The following is a 20,506-nucleotide window of genomic DNA, read 5'->3' as shown; positions in this document are numbered from 1 at the left end:
GCGTTCTTTGACACAGTAAATCAATCTAAATGTTCTATTCATATTATACAATAAAAGCATGGTACAATTTGCACCACATTAGAAATTAAATGGAAATATGAAAAGTCCCCTTTAAAGTCCCCCTCCACTCAAAAATGCATGATTGTGTCTGAGAAGAAAGAAAGTTGACAGTTGTGAAGGAAAAACAGTGACATCTTTGGTCGTCTATCAAAAATGGTTGGTCCTAGATCTTAACCTTCCTGTCGTCCTCCTGGATCAAATTGACTTGTCTGTTTTGACTGTTCCTTCCTTCCTTCATTCCTTCCTTCCTTCCTTCCATCTGTGCTTCCTCTCTTCTTCTCTCTTTCTTCCCTTCCTCCATCTCCCTGTCTTCCTAACTTCTGTCCTTCCTCCCCCCTACCTTCCTCTCTTTCTTCTTCTCTCCTTCTTTCCTCCCTCCCTCCTCTACCTTCTTTCCTTCCTTACTTCTTTCCTTCGTCGTTCCTTCCTTCCTTCCTTCTTTCCTATGTCCTTCTTTCCTTCCTTCCTCCCTCCTACCTTCCTTCCTTACTTCTTTCCTCCATCCTTCCTTCCTCCCTTCCTTATTTCCTTTCTTCCCTTCCTTCCTTCCGTCCTCCATCCCCTTTCTTAATAATAAAAAATAATAAACATAAACATAATTTAGAGCTTTGGAGACAAAAAACAGCTTGACTGGCAAAATTCTGACTGAAATTTAAGAGAAATTCTGATCTTAAATGCAGCAAGACATTTTGTAAGTGCAGTTTTAAATACTCTTCAGGGGGAAAACACACTTGTTCTCCTTAATATGATCATGGCACACACACAAAAATGAAACAATGGTGATGAAAGGAAAAAAGAAGTTAGTGTGACTTTGCTGCATCAGATGTAGATTCACTACACATTCACAATCTGACAGCCTCAAACTAATATAACTTACACCATCGTAATATCACAGTCTGAGGGTGTGTAGCTTTGAGCATCATTTGTGACATCACAACCATTTTGGAGCCAATAGTGGTCCAATATGCAACTTACACAACTGTGATGTGGAAAGTTAAAGCCCTGAGAATAGAAGTAGAAGACACATATTATTAAAATCAAGAGTGTTTCTATATTTTAAGGATCTTTAATTTTTACTATCTAATTTTTCCTCTAATGCCACCTGCAGGCCAAAATGGCAACTTTGCAAACTAGAAACTTTCACAGTGATAAAAAAGTTGCTAAATGGATGAACGAATGATCATTACATGCAACATCTGGATTTTTGATGTAATGAACAAGCTTCTGGGGGGCTTTAGTGTGTTTTCTTGTTCTCTTATCATTTAAAATTATTCAACCTTTTCCAAAACCTTAAATTTGTCCACCTTTTATGTCTCATCAGGTGAACTCGTGTTCAGACCGTGACGACCTGGTTTGAACCCGAGCACACAGCCTCCTAATACCTGACAGGAAACACAACTCTCAGGAGAAAAGCCCCCCTTTAATATTGCGGAGGTGACCCCGGTGTCACCAGCTGCACAGCCTTGTATTAGCATGTGAAAGTCTGGTTTTCGGCAGAGGAAACACTTCCTGCGACTGTCTGTCTGTCCCAATAAAATAAAAAAAAGCCTTTGACTGACCGGAGCCCTCAGAGACCCCGACAGGCTTTGTGTCTCCCAGCCAGAAGGTGTCTGCTTTCATAAATGGAAACAAGACCAGGAGAGGAGGAGAGAGGGAGGGCAGAAGAGGGGGGGAAAGATGGAGGGACGTTTTAGGAAGCAAAGTAGAAAAGAAAAAGAAAAAAATCGAATTTCTTTTCAGGGTCTTAATCACACGTACACCCTCTCCTCCAGCTTCTTCTCTTAATGGATGTGAAAGCGAGCATCTCTCTGCAGCATGCACACACACACACACACACACACACACACACACACACACACACACACACACACACACACACACACACACACACACACACACACACACACACACACACACACACACACACACACACACACACAAACGAAACCTGGCGCCTGCTTTGTGCCCTGCAGACTGTTCATTAAAGGTCCCAAATGACTGAGAACATTTTTTCCTGTTTATGTGCTTCTGCGTCAAACTAGATGCTGCAGCAGGATTTAAAGGAAAGGTTCGCAGTTTTTCCAAATGTGTCTTAAATCAACAGTCAGGCGTCCATATTAACATTTAAACAGGTTTTCCCTCACTGTAATCATTCCTCCTGTTCATACTGACTATTAAAATATCTCCTTCAAATGAGCTTTCGATGTAAATGATAGGGGTCAAAAGCCTCTATTTTGAGCTAAAATGCATTTAAATGTTAGCAGTTAGAGTTTCCCTGTTGAGCTGCCGTGCATTTATTATTTAAACAGATCAGTGGCTTTATGTTTAGACTACTGACTACTGGGGTTGATGACAATGATGACCTCAAGTCATCATTGTCCTCAAATCAAGGAAGGATGGAAGGATGGAAGGAAGGAAGGGAGAAAGAAGGAAAGGAGAGAGGAAGAAAGAAGGAAAGGAGAGAGGAAGAAGGAAGGAAAGGAGGGAGGAAGGAGGGAAGTAAGGGAGGAAGGACGATAGGAGGGAGGAAGGGGGGAGGAAAGAAAGAGAGAAGGAGGGAGGGAGGAAAGGAAGGGGGAGGAAGGAAGGAGGGAAGGAAAGAAGGACAGAAGGGAGGGAGGAAGGGAAGGAAAGGAAAGAAGGACAGAAGCAAGGAATGAAGGAAAGAAGGAAGGAGGGAAGGAAAGAAGGAATGAAGAAAAGAAGGAAGGAGGGGAGGAAAGAAAGACAGAAGGAAGGGAGGAAGGAAAGGAAAGAAGGACAGAAGAGTCAAAACAGACAGGGTCAATTTGACCCGGGAGGACGACACAAAGGTAAAAAAGAAAAAAAAAAGGCTGAAGTGGAGCTGGGTAGAGCATTTCTAATCTTAAATATGATGTAAACTGAAACAAGCGATACAAAAATCTAATAAAAGGGGAAAAAAAGATAAAAATCTTAAACAGGGCTGGGTATTACTACTCAATCAGAATAAATCGATACCAATTAGTATCACCCAACATTCAAAATGATTATTTAATGATTACACATTATAAACAGAGAAATATATTTAACTGAGCTTTAAGAGAGTCACTCTTTTCTGAAACACCTTATTTAACGATGACGTTTCTATGTAATCATTATTTTAAACATTTTCAGACCCCTGCTGAGATCTCTGAGTTAAAAGAAGTTCTTATAAGTCATAAAGTAAACGTGTATATAAACCCAAAATGTTCTTTCACTTAATTTTTAATAGTTCATGACCACAACTTTATCAGCTTGTTCCTCCCAACAGGTTTATGTGCAGCAACATGAAATCAACAGATTGTGACGTTTAGATTAAAAGACACGAACATGAAAAGATATATAAACATTATAGAGACGACAAATATCTCTCACTGTAAGAAGTCTGATTTAAAGGATCATTCCAGCTATTTTAACCTCAATCTTGAGTTGAAAAGAAAAAAATTCACTCGGCAGTTAAGATCAATTTTAACTGATCTAATTATCATAATATTCAGATACAGTCCGTTTGATGTTTACAGTACAGTACATGCATTTCTCACATACTTCCTATTTATACTGAGGCATTTCAGTCAAAGTAAAAACATGAGGAGAAGCCGCACACCAAAAAAAACCTATTTATTCATAAGAGGTGAACCACCAAAGATGGCTGGAATGACCCTTTAAAAGCCTAAAAATCAAAAGTGGGATGAGCAGCGTTGAGTTTAAAGGTGCAAGTCGTGTGATCGGCGTGGACTAAGCCTGCCCCCAAGCCTGATGGGAAATGAGCATGTGGAAAGTGACTGAATTAGGTGGTAATTCTGTTTAATATGAGAAAAATATCAGCAACCTCAGCTGTCTATTAGATGTTAGAGAACACCAGTCGACTTCTTTAAAATAAGATGAACGTATTTGGAGTGCATCAACTAAAAAATACAAAGATCCACACTAACCATTGAGCAGTTGCAGGTGATGTTGTATTGCAAACACGCCCATATATGCCACTTCCTATCAATCATACATCCAATTTTTTACGCTTTAACACTTCAGACTCAGTCCTGTCTGGAGTCACAGCGTCAGCCCGAAGCAGGAGAGCGACACGCCGAACACACAACGTCACAACTCACAGCTCAAACGCAGCCGATCCTCACGTGATCTACACAAACTGTACAAGAAGGACGACGACGACAAAAAATCAGGTGCAAAAAAAGAAAACATTCATTATTTGGAATGACTAACACGTCACATTAACTCCTCTGCTTGGCCACAAAACGGCTAAAACATTAAAATTAAAAAAAAAAAGAAAAAAAGGCAACAAAGATAATTGACCATTCAAAGATCACTTTCACCAGCTCGTGTTCTTATTTATGAGTTAATAATGCTGATTACACACAGGAGAGTGAGAGAGTATAAAAAGAAACTGAAACTGGGAGCTTTTATTTGACTCTGGTTACTTTCAGATTAAGACTTTATCATCTTCATACCTAGAGAGATAAAAAGAAAACTGTGAAATCTGAATTCATGATCAACTTCCTGTTTGTTTCCAGTGTTTTTTTCAGAAAGCATATAATCTGCTAAATCTGAAATGATACTGAGAAAATAGTAATGACCACAAATGTGCAAATTCTCCTTATTCTGCCTTCAAATTAGTAGATTAACACTCCAGTTTAGGATTAAGGCCATTTCACCATAATTCATGATGACATAATCTATATTTCTTTAGTCTCCTCTCAGCTGCTGTCAATGTCTGTCTTCATTTAAAGTCAAAGGCAAAGACTAAACATGGTGATATCATAACTTGGGGGGAAAAAAAGAAAAAAAGAGATGAAAACCTGTGACTATCTACACATCAGGGATTTAAAAATGCATACATATATACACAAAGAGTTTTTGTTCATGAATGATAAATCCACCATTTGAAAGATTTGACACATCTGAAGCTTTTGACTGTTTAATAATTAAAGACTGAATTTAGTTTATTCACCTGTTGTTTCTTTTAGAAGACCAGATAAGAAAAAAGCCACATCATTATTATTATTATTATTATTATTATTTTTTTTTATCAGATGTGAATTAAATCTGTACAAACTGAGCTTCTGAGCAAAACATGAATCACTGTCAGAGATAAAAATAATCTCCCGTGTTCGCTCGTCTCCTCTGAGAAAAAACACTCACTGCTTTTACCTTTTTTTTTTTTCCTTGTGGACGATTTAGATGATGAAAAACCCCCAGTGGGTGTAAAGCAGTGAAAAAGTAGATTAACAAGAGGATTAACACTCCTTCTTCACTGTGTTCAGCATATGTGTGTGTGTGTGTGTGTGTGTGTGTGTGTGAACTGGGTGATCTTTGGATAGAGAGTCCTGCACGCTGCCCTTGGCGTGCTGCGTTATCTGGGCCGGTGGTTGGCCAGCAGGAAGTCCTTGTCTTTGCAGGTGAGGCAGAGTTTGAGGTTCCTGAGCGAGCCGCCGGCCGAGTAAAACGCCCAGACGGCCATCACCAACAGGATGATGTAGGTGGGGACGAGACTGGCGACGTACTCGGGGTTCTGGAAGGTCTGCGGGAGAAGACGAGAAACAGGAATTAATACTGAACGTGAGCACACATCACATCGTCTCCTGCTTTTTTTCAGTTTTCCAGCTTTTATCAGGTTTCTGCGTCATTTTTAATTACGATCCAAACACTTTAGTCCCTCATATGATACTATTCTAAATCATTTAAGAGCTCTACTGTACTATACAGAAGAGAAAAGAAAGATATTAAACACAGGAGAGATGACTCTTCTTCAAAACACACGTTGACCCAATACCAAATTTATCCAGGACCTATATGTAAAATGGGACACATTAAATTGTTGAATTAAAAGCGCACTAATAATATGTAATTATCTACAATAATGATTAAGATTAAAAAAAAACACTTGAAATTGTTGAATTAAGAACACAGTATTAATAAAATCAGCAATAACAATTAGAACCTCCTCTATGTGTAAAATGCCTTGAGATGACTTTGTTGTGATTTGGCGCTATACAAATAAAGATTGATTGATTGATTAATTGATTGATTGATCCCTTAACACCATTCACCTCACTGAAGCTTGATGAAGTGATGTTATAACCACAGAACCTATTTTTTTGGTCTTATACTTTATTATGATTCGCTATACATACAAGATAAATGATTAAACTTAACTGTCCCACTTTACTCATACTCACCTTACCTCTAGTTTTCTCAACATCATCCTCTACACACCCACACACACACACACACACCCCCACACACACACACTTCTCACTCTGCTTTGATTTTCTGTCCTTACACAGACTTTTATCTCCCACTCATCACTCACCAGACATGAAACTAAGAGGTGGCTGACGACGACGGCAGCTACCGCCCACCAGCGCTGCTTCTCACAGGCGTCGAAGAAGACGACACCCCAGAACATGTGGAGCAGGATGATGGCCATGGTCATAAAGGCTGGAGGGGGAAAAAAGGGAGGGGGGGTTAAAAATGTGGTGCGACATGCAGGACTTTTAAACAACCTGCAGAACAGAAAAAGAGTGGGAATATTTTCAGTTTTATTTTAAGTGTAGCTAATGGCAGATGGATTAGTTTGTCTGTGGGGGAATTGGCACCTGAGGACAGGAAGTAGTGCTGTGAGTCTCCGTGGATACCAATAGTCCCCGGTCCCACTGAGTCAGCCAGGATGTTCACCACAGAGAACGCTCCGCTCATGAAGCCGAAGCCAAGGCCGGAAACTGAGACACAACAAAAAAAAACAACAGACATTTTAAACTATAATCTGACCGCTGCATGTCGGGCTGAAACTAACAATCATTTTAATTATTGATCCATCTGCAAATTATCTTCTAAATCAGTTGTTTTGGATGTAAAAATGCCAGAAAAGAGAGAAAAAGGGTTGTGATGCTTCAAAGTGACAAATTCAGATATCGATATATTGACTGATAATATACAGAATATATAGATAAACATACACTTTTTTATAATGATCCATCAAATGTAATGAAGGTATGAAGGTATGATATTTTACAGGTTAACAGTAAACTTTATTGTATAGAATAGAACAGAATAGAATAGAATAAAATAGAATAGAATAGAATAGAATGGAACAGAATAGAATATAGAATGGAATAGAATAGAATAGAGAATAGAATATAGAATAGAATAGAATATAATAGAATGGAACAGAATAGAATACAGAATGGAATAGAATACAGAATAGAATAGAATAGTAAATAGAATAGAATAGAATATAATAGAATAGAATAGAATAGAATGACATCAGTGATCTAAAGCAGGAAACTGGAAATGTAACAATTAGAATATATCGGCACATTGACTGATACTGATATAACTGTGATAGGTCAAATTCTCAATCTAAATATGAAAGATGTTGAGACCACAGCTGATCTACGATGCCCACTCTAATTTCATCTTGTGTGAACAAAAAACATTTTGTCCAGTAGCTGAAAAGTTTGATTAATAGTTTCTTAAAGCGCCAGACAAACACAGTCAGGGTTTAATAAAATAAAAGACTAACTGTACCGTAGGCAAGCTGCCGTATGGAGATCGGCATGGTCTCCTCCTGACTGAGAGTGAGGAGGCCTTCATTTGCTTTCCTGCAGGGGACACACACACAGACACAGATACACACACACACACACACACACACACACACACCGTTATCTCAGCTCTTAGTGTCCTTGTGATGCTGTAAACAGGAGTATCAATAGGAAATATGTATGTCAGCGAGTGGAAGACGATACAAGCTGCAACAATGAGCCTTTAAAGAAGAAGTGGGACAAACGGTGACAGCGTGAGAACGAAGAAGACAAACACACTGAGAAACTACAGATCAACCTGTGATGATGAGGAGGATGAGGAGGAGGAAGAGGATGAACACAAAATGTAAAAAAAAATATGAATGTAAAAGGTTATTGTACATATTAATTGCTAAGTCGACCATGCCGTTTCTTGGTTAGATGTTAACAGTTTTTTTGCACAGTGATAAAGTTAAAATAAAGTTAAAATTATAAATTAATCAAAACAGATTTTTAAAATGTGTTTGACATTTTTAACTCAAACTCCAACAATAAAGTGAGTTGTTGAGGAGTTTCTGTCTTCTTCATGCCAGTCAGCTGCCTGAACATTAAAGAAGCATGGCAGAGATTTAACATGTTTTTTCACATATCCATATACTGTCATAGTTGTGTCATCAGACAGGTTTTCTGTGCTCTGTGATGAATTTTCATAACTCAGATAAGTTTCAAGTCTCTGCACGTTTAAAGACAACAATTCAGTAACATACCAGAAAGTTCCTGAAAGTCTTTTTTAGGCTGCAGAGAAGTCCTGACATTAAAACTTAAACAGAGGCCTCCAGTGTCTGAGCTGATGCTTAAAGACATTATACAGCAGGCTGAGTATGAAGTGTGTGCACAGTGGAAACATAACTAATAATTTAAGATACTTAAAGATACTTAAAAAGACACTATTGTCCCTCAAAGTAATAGAGACAGGAAATGTTGGAAAACTCAAATTTAGAGCTGCAGCATTTAGTCGACTGAAATACAAAATTAATCTGCAATTATTCTGATAATCAAACATTTTCATTTTAAGAAGAAGAAAAGTGCTGCTTCTAGTTTTTTCTAGCTTGTGTGGGAGATTTTATGAGTCATACACAGCACCAGTCAAAAGTTTAGACACTATCTTGGGATTTTGGACAATATAAGATGTAAGATATCTACTTTCTGACAACAAATTGACAGATTAATCAAGACAATAATCTTTAGCACATGTATGGTATTATTTCTTGTTTATTCTTGATTTGTTGTACTAACTGAAAAAAACTGTATACAATAAAGGTATATATTATAGAATAGAATACATAAATAAATAGGAATAAATAATGAATAGGAATTGGGACGATTGGTTGTAGTTGATCTGAGTTTCTATTCATTTAGTCAGATTAAACTTCTAACAGTAATTATAAAACAATGTGTTCATGAGAATAAATAAAGTTTCCATATATTTCAGTCTGATTTATTCTGGTCAATATTTTACAGACATGCAGCTATTATTTATTATTATTTTCATTATAAATTCATCTACGCATCATTATCTCAATTAAAATGTCAGACCTGTGAAACGTGCTCGTTATAAATTCTTAACGCCCACGATGACGTTTTCAAACGTCTGGTCCAAAGTCCAAAATCCAAAGACGTTCAATTTACTGTCATATGAGACACAGTACATTTTTGGCATATTTTAAATTTTTTGATTCAAAAATGAAAAAAAAAAAAGTTTTGAATATAAGAAAATTGTTGCGGAACAATTTTCCGTGGATCAACTAAAATCATCACATTTGAGGAGCTGCAACAGCACGTTTGACATTCTTCCTTTTAAAAAAAAATGATGGAGAAGAATTTTCTGGCGATCATCACTTTTAGGAAGTTACAACCAGCAGCATTTTTCTATTTCTTCATCCATTAATGATTATAAGAAATAGTTGCCGGAGAGCTATCAACTAATTGATTAAATAACTAATTGTTGCAGCTTTAAATACAAGCAGTAAAAATTCCCCTCTGTCAGAAACAAGATAATAAAGATTAAATTAATAGTTTATGAAAGTACATTTCTGCCAATATAATGAACCACATGGAGAACTAAAAGCTCTACAATGAAGGACGTGATAATAGTAACTGTGTTAAAGAGCAACGTTGTGTTAAAACCTGCACACAGAAGCTGTGAACGCTGCGACTTACTTGAGCAGCTTGTAGTAACCGAAGCGGAAGGTTTCCTGCAGCAGGACGGACAGCACCACGCCGAAGATGAGCAGACCTTTCTGCTGCGTCGCACTCTCTTTGTTACTGATCTGAACCGAGATGAACCACACGAGAGAGGACAGCAGCAGAGACACCAGCCAGAAAAACGCTCTGAGAGGGGAAAAGAAAGACACACACACACAAAAAACTATTATTATATGAAGAAAGACAGTTTCTGAATGTATAATTGTATGATTTCAACCCAGTAACAGTCAATTTTATGCATATTTATACAGACATACAAGTTGAAACAGTCTAAATAAGTGCTCTAAAAGTAGGTCACTCACACAGGGCCTTCAACTTAAACAGGGGCGTCCAATTTTAGGAACAAAGCTGGCCTGAATTTTAAAGCACAAAAGAAGGTGGAAGTGTCCTTTACGGCTCACTGGGCACAGGATCATTTTCATCAACCTTGACATTAAACGGCACGTTGCTCCATTCAGCTCTGATATATAACAATGTGCCAGATATGTGAATTCAAATGTGAACAACCTTACCTCTAAGGTCCATTTAGTAGCTGTTCTGGAGCTTTTTGATCATACTACATATTCTTCATAATTTCACTACCAGAGTGATGTGATAGAAAGTTTCAGAACAGCTAATAAAGTTTGATTTGAGGCTGATATTTTAGTTGCTTTTAGTGATCTGACATGAATGGAAGTCATTGTGTTAAATAAGCTGTGATATCGTCTCATCATATCGCTAGTTCCTGAATTGAAATCTTATCGTGGTCGACCATCGATATGATATTGTATCATGATCACTGCTGCTGCTGCTCATCTTTTGGGCAAAGAGAGGCGGGTCATCTTGTTTTTTACACCGCAGTTTTGAAAAAGAAGCAAAAATCCTTCTTAAATGTATAAAAATAGAAACTTAATGTTCTTCCAGTTTTTCTTTTAAAAGGATGTGAAAATTGTCCAAGCTCAATATATAAAAATATGGCACTTTATAGTGATCAGGAGGTCTGTTTATATTAGAAAGAAATAGGCTAGTTTTCATTTAAATGTCTGGTTGAGCTCAGCTTTTAGTTGCTTTTAGTGATTTGACATGAATGGAAGTCATTGTGTTAAATCAGCTGTAATATCGTCTCATATCGATGCTGGATCCTGAATCTAAATCGTATCGTGGCCAACTTTGTGATATCGGCACACATTGAATCGATATGATATGATATTGTATCATGATCCCTTGTGATTTACACCCCTAACGTATATATGTGTATGTGTGTGTGTGTTGAGTGTGTTTGACTGTGTGTCTGTGTTTGTGTGTGACTGTGTATGTGTTCGACTGTGTGACTGTGAGTGTGTATGGGTCTAACAATAAGAAATAAATTAAGTGTAATAGCACAATGTCCGATAACGGAACTACACAACAGCTCTCCATTGAAGCAGCCTGTTAGCTCGCAGGCTAGCTCTGATAAACACGAGCAATTCATCGATTTAAACTCAACAAAAGTGTTATTATCTTTACACTATGACACAGATAAGACCCCTGCCCACCCTGCTGAGATCAAAAGGAGTTAACTCTCACCCTGCTATGAGGAAAATGACCCTCAGTGGCTCCTTAGCGATGGTAAACAGGAACAGAGCGATAGCTGGGCCGAAAGCGATGAAGGTGCAGCCGAAAAACACCGCCGCCGTCATTTTGGCTGTTTTTCTGGGGGGAACTCAAACGGCCAGCAGCGCCACAAGAAGCCTTGTCTTCTTCTTTGAATAGATAGTTAAATGTTACTCTTCTTACTTTGTTAGTAATCCTGCTTTTAGTCGCCGTTGCTGCCGCTGATCTGGTTTCTCTGTTTAGCTGCTTCAGGTTAGCGCATGGCGTCACACGTCATCACGTGACCCAGCTCATGGCGTCACACGTCATCACGTGACCGAGAAGACAAAAAAAGAGTTTGGCCCGTTTGGCCTCATGACCGTACTAAATAAATCTTGGCAATGAACAAGGACATAGTTTAATTAATGTCTTTCATTTATTTTTTTACAATATTTAATTTATTTATTTCTGTATATCTACATTTAATTATAATTTTTTTGTATTTCTAGGCTATATTTCTGCATTTATTTATTAATGGTTATGTCATTTTCTGTACTCCGTATCATACTTGTTGTGTGTTTTGTGAAAGCAGCACTGAAACACTGCATCTGTTCTGGTCCAAGGTTCTCAAATTTATTAAAATGTATTTTCTTTAAGTGACTTTTGTTTTCTTTTTTTTAGTAAAATGTTTTCTTTGGTGTTTTGATTATCAATGTTTGTTTGTTTTTAACGTGTTGTTGTCCTGCTTTATCGTATAGGATGAAATTATCTATTAAATTATTGCCATGAAACACACAAAAACACTGCATGATTTATTCCTTTTTATCTCAATTCAACAATGTGGAAACACAGACACACAGTAACACACAGACATGAATGATGCTGGTCAACAGCAGATCAACACAGTGGAGTTGGGGCCTCTGTCTCAAACATCTTCTTCCTGCCGTCCATCCCGGATTTATCTTCAATGTTCTTCCTCCAGTCGCTTTGCTTCTCCTGAAAGAAACCAGGCACATTTAAAGCACATTACGACATTAAAGCTTGATTTCAGTGATAAAAACACAGAAAACATCAAACATCATCATGCTGAAACTGTCCTTCAGTGTCTAATGTAAAAATCTGAACCACTCACCTCCTCTTTCACCTCCTTCTTGACCTGCTTCAGGTTGGCTCTCAGGTCCATGGACACTTTGTGTTTGGACCCCAGCAGTGCAGCCAGCATGGCGTCAGCTGACATCCTCACCTTCCTCAGGGCCGGCTTCTTGAACTTCCTGTTCAGGTCCTGAACCTTCAACTTCAGGTCGTCGATCTATCAGAAAAGACAGTTACTCGAACCATCTGTAGCTGTATAGTGTGAATATTTAAACATCTATGATCTGCTTAAATGAGACAGGTTGTTTTAAAGATGCAAACCAAAACATTGCAGTCGATGTTTCTTACAATCTGGAGCTTTGATTCAAATGAGCTCTAGTTTAAATAAAACATGGTGTAAAACATTGTCTTATGATGTTTTATTTAATTACTGAGTGTCTGAGTTTAAACAAACAGACAGAAGAAACTGACTGTGAAGAATACATTACTGGGTTTTACAGTTTACATGATATTAAATTAAGTCAAACTTGACGTCTACTAGATGACGTACCTCCTTGTTGGACTTGTTCACTTTGATCTCCATGTCGTATCGTTCATCATCCACCAAATCAATCTCCTTGTGAAGTTTCCGACACAGCTCCTGTTGGAGTCATAGACAGGAAAAGAGAGGCAGTAGATGAGTCTTCATATTACTGATGGAAACAGTTTTATTTATTATATTGTGTTTGAATATAACATAAGATAATAAAGCTATTTGCATACAACACAATATCCCCAGACAGGATTTTTTGTTCTCAAGACTTCTAGATTAAAGCTACATTCATGTTTTTTTTTTGGGGGGGGGGGGGGGGGTTCATTTTTTGGCCACTTGGGGGCAGCAGAACCAAGTGAACACAAGACCGACATATCTCCTTAAGAAATTGCTGATGTGTTAGCAAACAATAGACAAACCGGAAAACACAAAATAACATTAGTATTTCATTTGCAGTTAAGAGTCTATCCACCCACACACAATTCCAACATTCACTCTCTTTTTAGCTCTGTTTTGGTCTCTACTGCACATGTTCAAGGAGGAGAGGGCAACATATTGTAGTAGAAAAATTAGCCTGGAATGAAATCCTCATGTCTGTTTCACCTGTGATGTTGTGTGATAGGGATTAATGCTAACCTGTTCTTGAATATACAGATCTGTTCCTCCTTAACAGAACTAATAGGTTTCATACAACTAGTGGATAGTTCCTGATGGCACCCAGTACACCTGCACACATCCTGACTCTGCCTCCTACTAGTACTTTTTAAACTCATTCAAAAGCTTTTTTTGCCCAGCTGCATCCTAACGTGTGATATAGCATGCGAGAACAGACTATATTGATTTTGATTTCTACACATGATAAAGAGGATCCAGCCCAGAGAGAGCTGTATATAAAAGTCAACCAATGAGAAAGTCTGCAGACAGAGCACAGTGGTGTGGTTCAAGGTTCAAGGTATATTTATTATCACCTCCTGGGGCCAATTTGATTCACAGCTAGCTAGCAGACATAAATACATCAACAAACCAAATACAAATGACATTTTAAGAGTGTCATTTACAAGGCTGATAGCAGCAGGAATAAATGACCTCTTGAACCTGTTAGTTCTGCATGGTGTCAGATGGTTTCTCTGTCCTGATGGTAGCAGCATGAATTTATACCACAGGGGATTGGGTCGGCTCTACCAAGATTGATTGGGCTTTTTTCAAGGACTTGACCTTATACAGGTCATGGAGGTCTTCCAATGATGTACCAGTAATTTCGCTGCACACCTTTACAATACCCTGCAGGCGATTTTTCTGTTGAACAGAAAGTGACCCATGCCAGCAGATAAAGGAAAAGCTAAAGACAGATTCAATAAAACAGGAATAAAACATAAAAGTGTTGTCGATATTAAAACTGTGAAGCTTATGATAAAAATGCATAGGCTGATGTTTGTTTTTACACACAGCATCAACATGGAGCTCAAAGCACAGTTTGTCGTTGATCACAGTACCAAGATATTTGTACTGCTGCACTACAGGGGAGATGACAGTAGGATTATTTTCTATAAATCAATGCACAGTGGTGGTGATTGACACAGCAAGCGATAAAAAAACGTATTACAGCATACAGTGTGCAATTTAGTCAAACTATGTGTGAAGTGAGGAGTTGGGTAAACAAAAAATGGATTTTTGAAAAACATCTTCATTGGATTTTATATATCTGTATTTTCCAGTTAAAACACAACACAGATTTTCACCAGTTTGTTTGGACTGAACACATTTGAACACTACTTTGTTTTAGCATTCAACCCATGGCACAGTTTCAAAGACTTGTCAAAGCTGCTGTGGAATGCTTGATAATCAGGGCTGGGCATTGTTTAAAAAATGACGATACCAGTACCAATCCCAGTACCCTTAACCCTTTGTAGGTCACACCAAGAAAGTGCTATTTAAAAAAATCAGTCTTTTGCTTTTCCTACCTCTTTGAGGCCATGACAACATAAAACATGGATTTTTTTTTCTGATTGACCCTAAATGTTATGTTTTACAGACCTCTACAGACCTCATTTGTTCAAAACCTTTAAAAAAAACATGTTAGAGACTCATTCTGTTCGTGTACAAGATGAAAAAATGAAACTCAAGTTCAAATATGTCTCCAGCAGGAATCTCTTATGTCAGCAGTGATTTGTGTTATTCTTCATTTATACATTAGTACAACCTGTATCCATACCAACCATAGAACAACCTGTATCTATAGCAACCATAGAACAATCTGATGCTCTGTCTGTGCATTACATTCCTCATACAAGTGGTAAAGATTGGCCCAAAAAGTTTAATGGGTTAAATAGATTTTGTTTTTGACCAGATATCATGACACAAAGGGACCTCCACCAAACGGTTGAGCAGACAAAGGATTAAAGTCATACCGATACCAACTGGGTACTTTATACGATTCCCATCATGTGAATAGAAGCATTAAATTGCATAAAATGCCACGACTCATCATCATCTAAATGATTTGATTTTTACACAAATGCATTTTGGTCGATACCTTAAAGCTATGTTAGAATATAAAGTGTTTAGATGTAACTGATAAGTACAGTATGTACCCAGTTAGCTTGAATTAAAACTCTAAATCATTCAGTCGCAGCACTCATCCTGTTAACAACAACATCAGTCATGTTTGTGAGCATCTGAGTGTTTCTGTCATCCATGTGGTCGAGGTTTACCTGGAGCTCCTGCATGCAGCCTGGGATGGAGAGGTCGGGACATTTCTCCTCCACGTACCTCATCTTCTCCTTCTCGGCCTCCTGTGCCTCCTCCTTCAGCATCGCATCTCCGATCTGCAGCAGCAAGCTCTGAGGAGGAAGAGGAACGAACCATGCTCATACTGTAGGTACACATATTAAATTAATTCTGCACGGTGAAGCTCAAACATCCAACTGAAGGAATAAGAAGAAAAACACGTTTCTAATCCTCTGAGGGCAATGAACTTATACAATAATGTTTAAAAGTTTTGGGCACTTTAGATGTTCAGATTCTTATCCATGAGGCATCACCAACAGGGAGGAGTCTCAAATTTATTCTACTACAAGACAACGACTCCAAGCATGCAGCCAGAGTCATAAATAACTATCTTCAGCAACAAGGAGTCCTGCAACAGATGGTTTGACCCCCGCAGAGCCTTGATGTCTACATCATGGGGTCAGTCGGGGATTACATGAAGAGACAGAAGCAGCTGAGACGCCGAAATCCATAGTAGAAGAACAACTGTGGTAACAACCCAGTACCTGAAAAACTGCGTGTAGGTGTAGAACTGCTGCTGTTTTAAAGGCAAAGCCGCTCACTAGAAATATTGATTTAATTTAGGTTTCTTCTGTTTACTGAACTTTGTAGTTATACAGTATGATGAATAAAAACTATTCATGGCTTTATTTTTGAAACCCTCCTCACTTTACTTTTAGTGCCTAACACTTTTGCACAGCGCTGTATATGACTGTCTGTCAATGATGTTTTTTTGTGTCCATGTGGTTTAGTCAAATTTAAAGTTGTTCAAATGTGAAAATAAATGTCCTTTTTTTTGTGGACCCAGCATAAAATTTCTGCTTTTAATCCATTTTGAGAGAATATATTAGAGGATTATGGCAAAAATGTCTAAGTGGTGTAACCATAAAAACTTTGTACCACATAATTCAACTTGCTTAAAAACAGTAAATAGTCAATAAAACACCATATCAACTAGTTTGGCATGATCTTACATTATAACTTTTTATATTAAATAAAGCTAATAGAAAACAATTGTTCTAAATATTACATTTAATCTGGGTAACCATGGAGATCAGGAAACATTTACATGTTTTAAATGAAGTAATTATTAGTATAAGTCCACTTAAATACACTCTAGGTAGATAAAATATTTAATATGTATCATTCTTTTGTGGTTACACCATTTGACATTTTCAGGAGCATTCAGTTTTTTGGTAAAAAATGATGCAAAACCAACAAAAATACAAAATGTACATTTTAAAACTATTTTTAAAGATATTTTTGTATTATTTTGTATTGTTTTCAAAAGTTGACTGTTTAATTTATGATGATAATGATGAAGATGATGATGATGATGATGATGATGATGATGATGATGATGATGATGATGATGATGATGATGATATTTCATTACTGACTGTTGACAGGAGAACAAAATACCAAGCCCAAATCTGAAACTCTAAAAGCTCAATGTTTTCATCGACACCATGTTACTGTACCTTGAGATGCATCCTCCGGCTGGTCGACATCTTTTTTCTTTATATAGAAAAATGAAAACATAAGGACAAAGATTAGAGTTTGTCTGTCTGTGAGTTTTTTATGGATTCAGAAAGTCAATGTGATGAAGAACTTACTCTGCCATCCTGACTGCAGCTGACTCCTGCCTGCGGGCCGGAAGGAGAGAAAAGAGATGAATGGAAATGCTTCAGGGTGTCTTTATAGATGTCGGTTCAGTGTGTGTGTGTGTGTGTGTGTGTGTGTGTGTGTGTGTGTAATCCACCAGCAGCAGTTGTCCTCAGAAGCTGTCGGTTGAATACCAGACACAAGGGTCGACGGCGGCAGCTGAGCCTGAAACACAAATCCTCCAGGAATTTTCTTCAGGAAGCATCTCCAGCCATAACAAGAGCTCTACATGTTATTAGTTTAGGTTTTTTAGGATTGGACTTATCTTAAATTATGTTCTCTTAAAGGATAAAACTGGTGATATTATAATATGATATGTAATATTATGAAAACTATTAACCCTCCTGTTGTCCTCAGGTCAAGGAAGGACAGAAGGAAGGAAGGAAAGGAGTAGGTAGGTAGGAAGGAAAGGAGTAGGTAGGTAGGAAGGAAGGAAGGAAGGAAGGAAGGAGTAAGGAGACAGGGAGGAAAGAAGAAAGGAGTAAGGAGAGAGGGAGGAAAGGAGGAAGGAAGGAGGAGGGAGCAAAGAAAGAGGGGAGAAGGGGAAGAAGGAAGTAAAATTTTAAAGAAAGAGGAAAGAAGGAAGGAAAGAAGGAACAGTCAAAAGAGACGGGGTCAATTTGACCCGGGAGGACGACACAAGGGTTAAACCACTATTCCTTCATCACCACAAACACATCCATCCTGCAGCCAGAAATACTCACTTAAGCACCAAATGTGTGTTAATCCGCAGCTGAAAATAGTCCCTATATAACAAGTCCTTCTGTTTGAGTGACGTTTCCTATAAAACTCCCGTGACCAGCTGTTTTAAGAAGTTACTGAACCTTTTTAAAATATATGTCTGAGATATAGTGTTTGATGTTGAAGAAGGTCTTTGTTCTGCAATATTTGGCCTTTAGCCCCACCAGAGAAAATAAAGCCAACACACCGCTCTATAAAAGGCAATGACAGCTCACTTTTTGGAGGGATTTCTGCTGAATCAGCGTTAATCAACTCAGCTGCAGTCTGTAACAACTGACTGCTGCTTTCATCTCTCTGGAGTTTGCTTTATTCACATTACAGTATATAGTGACGTTAAAAAGTGGTTAAAATTTTATATTGAAGAGGAACGAAAACATCTTGCTGAATGGAAGTAAAAGTAATATAATCAAAGACAACACAATATGCGCCTTTTTTCTTATAAATGTAAATATCAGATTTAATTTAATTTTAATTTTAGAAAGTTTTTCCAAGTTAATGTAGTTACGAAATCACTCTTTAGAGAAAGGAGTGTCAAACTCATTTTCGTTCAAGGGCCACATACAGCCAAATTTGATCTCATGTGGGCCGGACCAATAAAAAGATGGAAGGAAGGAAGGAAGGAAGGAAAAGGGATTAGGAAGGTAAGGGTGGAGGAAGGTAAAGGAGGAGGGAAGGAAAGACAGAAGGAAAGAAGGAAGGAAGGAAGGAAGGAAGGAAAAGGGATTAGGAAGGCAAGGGAGGAGGGAAGGGAAGACAAAAGGCAGGAAGGCAGGAAGGCAGGAAGGAAGGAAGGAAAAAGGATTAGGAAGGAAAAAGGATTAGGAAGGTAAGGGAGGAGGGAAGGAAAGACAAAAGGAAGGAAACAAAGAAGGAAAGAAGTAAGAAAGGGAGGAAGGAAAGAAGGACAGATGACAGGAGGGTATAGGAAGGAAAAGAAGACAGGAAGGAAAGTGGGCCAGATTGGACGCTTTGGCGGGCCGGCTCTGGCCCACGGGCCGCATGTTTGACACCCCTGCTTTAGAGGAACTTTTATAACTAATTAACAGCTCATAGACTGCAAAGCTAAAAAAGTTGTGAAATATTGGTTTAATCTTTAAAATGTGTTTAATTTTATGAACCTGTGCGATGTGTTTTTGTTTAAATTTTTTAATCTAAAAAGTAACCAGTAGCTGTAGTGGAGTAAAAAAGTACAATATTCCTTCTGAAGTGTAGCGGAGTGGAAGAAAAAGGCAGCAGAAAGTGGAAATACTCAGTAATATACTACAGTAATGCCATAAAATATCTTGTAAATGAGAGCATGATGGGTGTGTAGCTGGTGAAGAACCAGAAAAAGCCTCCCAGCAGCTGTCAGCTCTAAACTGGGAGGATTTATTGCTCTAACTGGTTCCCATTATATTTAGCTGCACCCTTGGCAGGAAGGACAGATATGCACACAACAGATACACAAACACTCTTAAACTATTAAAGGATCAAGTTTTCTCTGCTTTGTGTTCATCAAAACTAAACTGAAGAAATAAACTAAGTAAAATGAAGCAAAACAAAAATAAACTTTTCTAATACTTTAACCTTTGTGTCGTCCTCCCGGGTCAAATTGACCCCGTCTGTTTTGACTGTTCCTTCTTTCCTCCCTTCCTTCCTCCTTCTCGTTCTTTCCTTCCTCTGTCTTTCCTCTGTCCTTCTTTCCTCCTACCTTCCTTCCTCCTTCCTGTCCTTCCCTCATTCCTCTGTCCTTCTTTCCTTCCTTCCTCCTACCTTCCTTCTTTCCTCCATCCTTCCTTCCTTCCCCTCATTCATTTCCACCTGTTTTGACTGTTCATTCTTTCCTTCCTTCCGTCTGTCCTTCCTCCCTCCCTCCTTCTCTTTCTTTCCTCCCTTCTTTCCTCTCTTCCTTCTTTCCTCTGTCCTTCTTTCCTTCCTTTCTCCCTCCTACCTTCCTTCCTTCCTTCCTCCTTCCTGTCCTTCCCTCATTCCTTCCTCCCTCTTTTCCCTCCTTCCTTCCTTCCTCCCTCCTGTCCTTCCTTCCTTGACTCGAGGACAACAGGAGGGTTACTCATCTAAAAAAAAAAAGGGGTAAAGATTTTAGAGTCAATGTTTGAAGACTTTGAAGATTTTAAAGAACCAGTGTACAGGATTTAGTGCCATATAGTGTTGATGTTGTAGATTGCAACCAATTGAATACCTACTCCCCTCACCTGAACCTTGCAAGTGTATAAAAGAACTTCAGGTAGCTGTGAAACTCTCAGAGTCAGTGTTAAATTTGTCCATTGTGTTCAATGAGAGGACGAAGAAGAGCGAG

The 20,506-nt window shown here is 38.2% G+C and overlaps 2 protein-coding genes and 1 pseudogene across 2 annotated transcripts in view; all 3 read right to left on the bottom strand.

Annotated features, from left to right (window-relative positions):
- The window catches only part of otog (otogelin), a 75,507-nt gene extending 73,827 nt beyond the window's left edge, over positions 1 to 1,680 (bottom strand). The window contains 1 exon segment of the mRNA XM_053323138.1: positions 1,620 to 1,680. Within this exon segment, the coding sequence (XP_053179113.1) occupies positions 1,620 to 1,680 (61 nt within the window).
- A 3,185-nt stretch (positions 1,681 to 4,865) lies between these two features.
- Positions 4,866 to 11,679, bottom strand: aph1b (APH1B gamma secretase subunit). The gene is made up of 6 exons (XM_053315206.1): positions 11,409 to 11,679; positions 9,819 to 9,989; positions 7,603 to 7,676; positions 6,672 to 6,794; positions 6,386 to 6,513; positions 4,866 to 5,593 (listed from the first exon to the last, which is right to left on the bottom strand). The coding sequence occupies exons 1-6, from the start codon at positions 11,519 to 11,521 to the stop codon at positions 5,426 to 5,428; spliced, it is 777 nt and encodes a 258-aa protein (XP_053171181.1). The 5' UTR covers positions 11,522 to 11,679; the 3' UTR covers positions 4,866 to 5,425.
- Positions 11,680 to 12,311: 632 nt separating this feature from the next.
- On the bottom strand, positions 12,312 to 19,601 carry LOC128362255 (troponin I, fast skeletal muscle-like; annotated as a pseudogene).
- Between the last annotated feature and the right edge of the window lie 905 nt (positions 19,602 to 20,506).

Source organism: Scomber japonicus, chromosome 1 (assembly GCF_027409825.1).
Source record: "Scomber japonicus isolate fScoJap1 chromosome 1, fScoJap1.pri, whole genome shotgun sequence".
NCBI classification, from domain to species: Eukaryota; Metazoa; Chordata; class Actinopteri; order Scombriformes; family Scombridae; genus Scomber; species Scomber japonicus.
The sequence above is the reverse complement of the archived record's forward strand: the minus strand, read 5'-3'. Positions and strand labels throughout refer to the sequence as shown.

What these genes read in the sequence shown, in the direction of transcription:
- aph1b (XM_053315206.1), bottom strand. Translation starts at nt 11,521, where the DNA reads ATGACGGCGGCGGTGTTTTTCGGCTGCACCTTCATCGCTTTCGGCCCA. An exon ending in GTCATTTTCCTCATAGCAGG is followed by an intron (nt 9,990 to 11,408) that starts GTGAGAGTTAAC and finishes TTCCCCTCTCAG; the next exon opens with AGCGTTTTTCTGGCTGGTGT. An exon ending in GGTTACTACAAGCTGCTCAA is followed by an intron (nt 7,677 to 9,818) that starts GTAAGTCGCAGC and finishes TGTCCCCTGCAG; the next exon opens with GAAAGCAAATGAAGGCCTCC.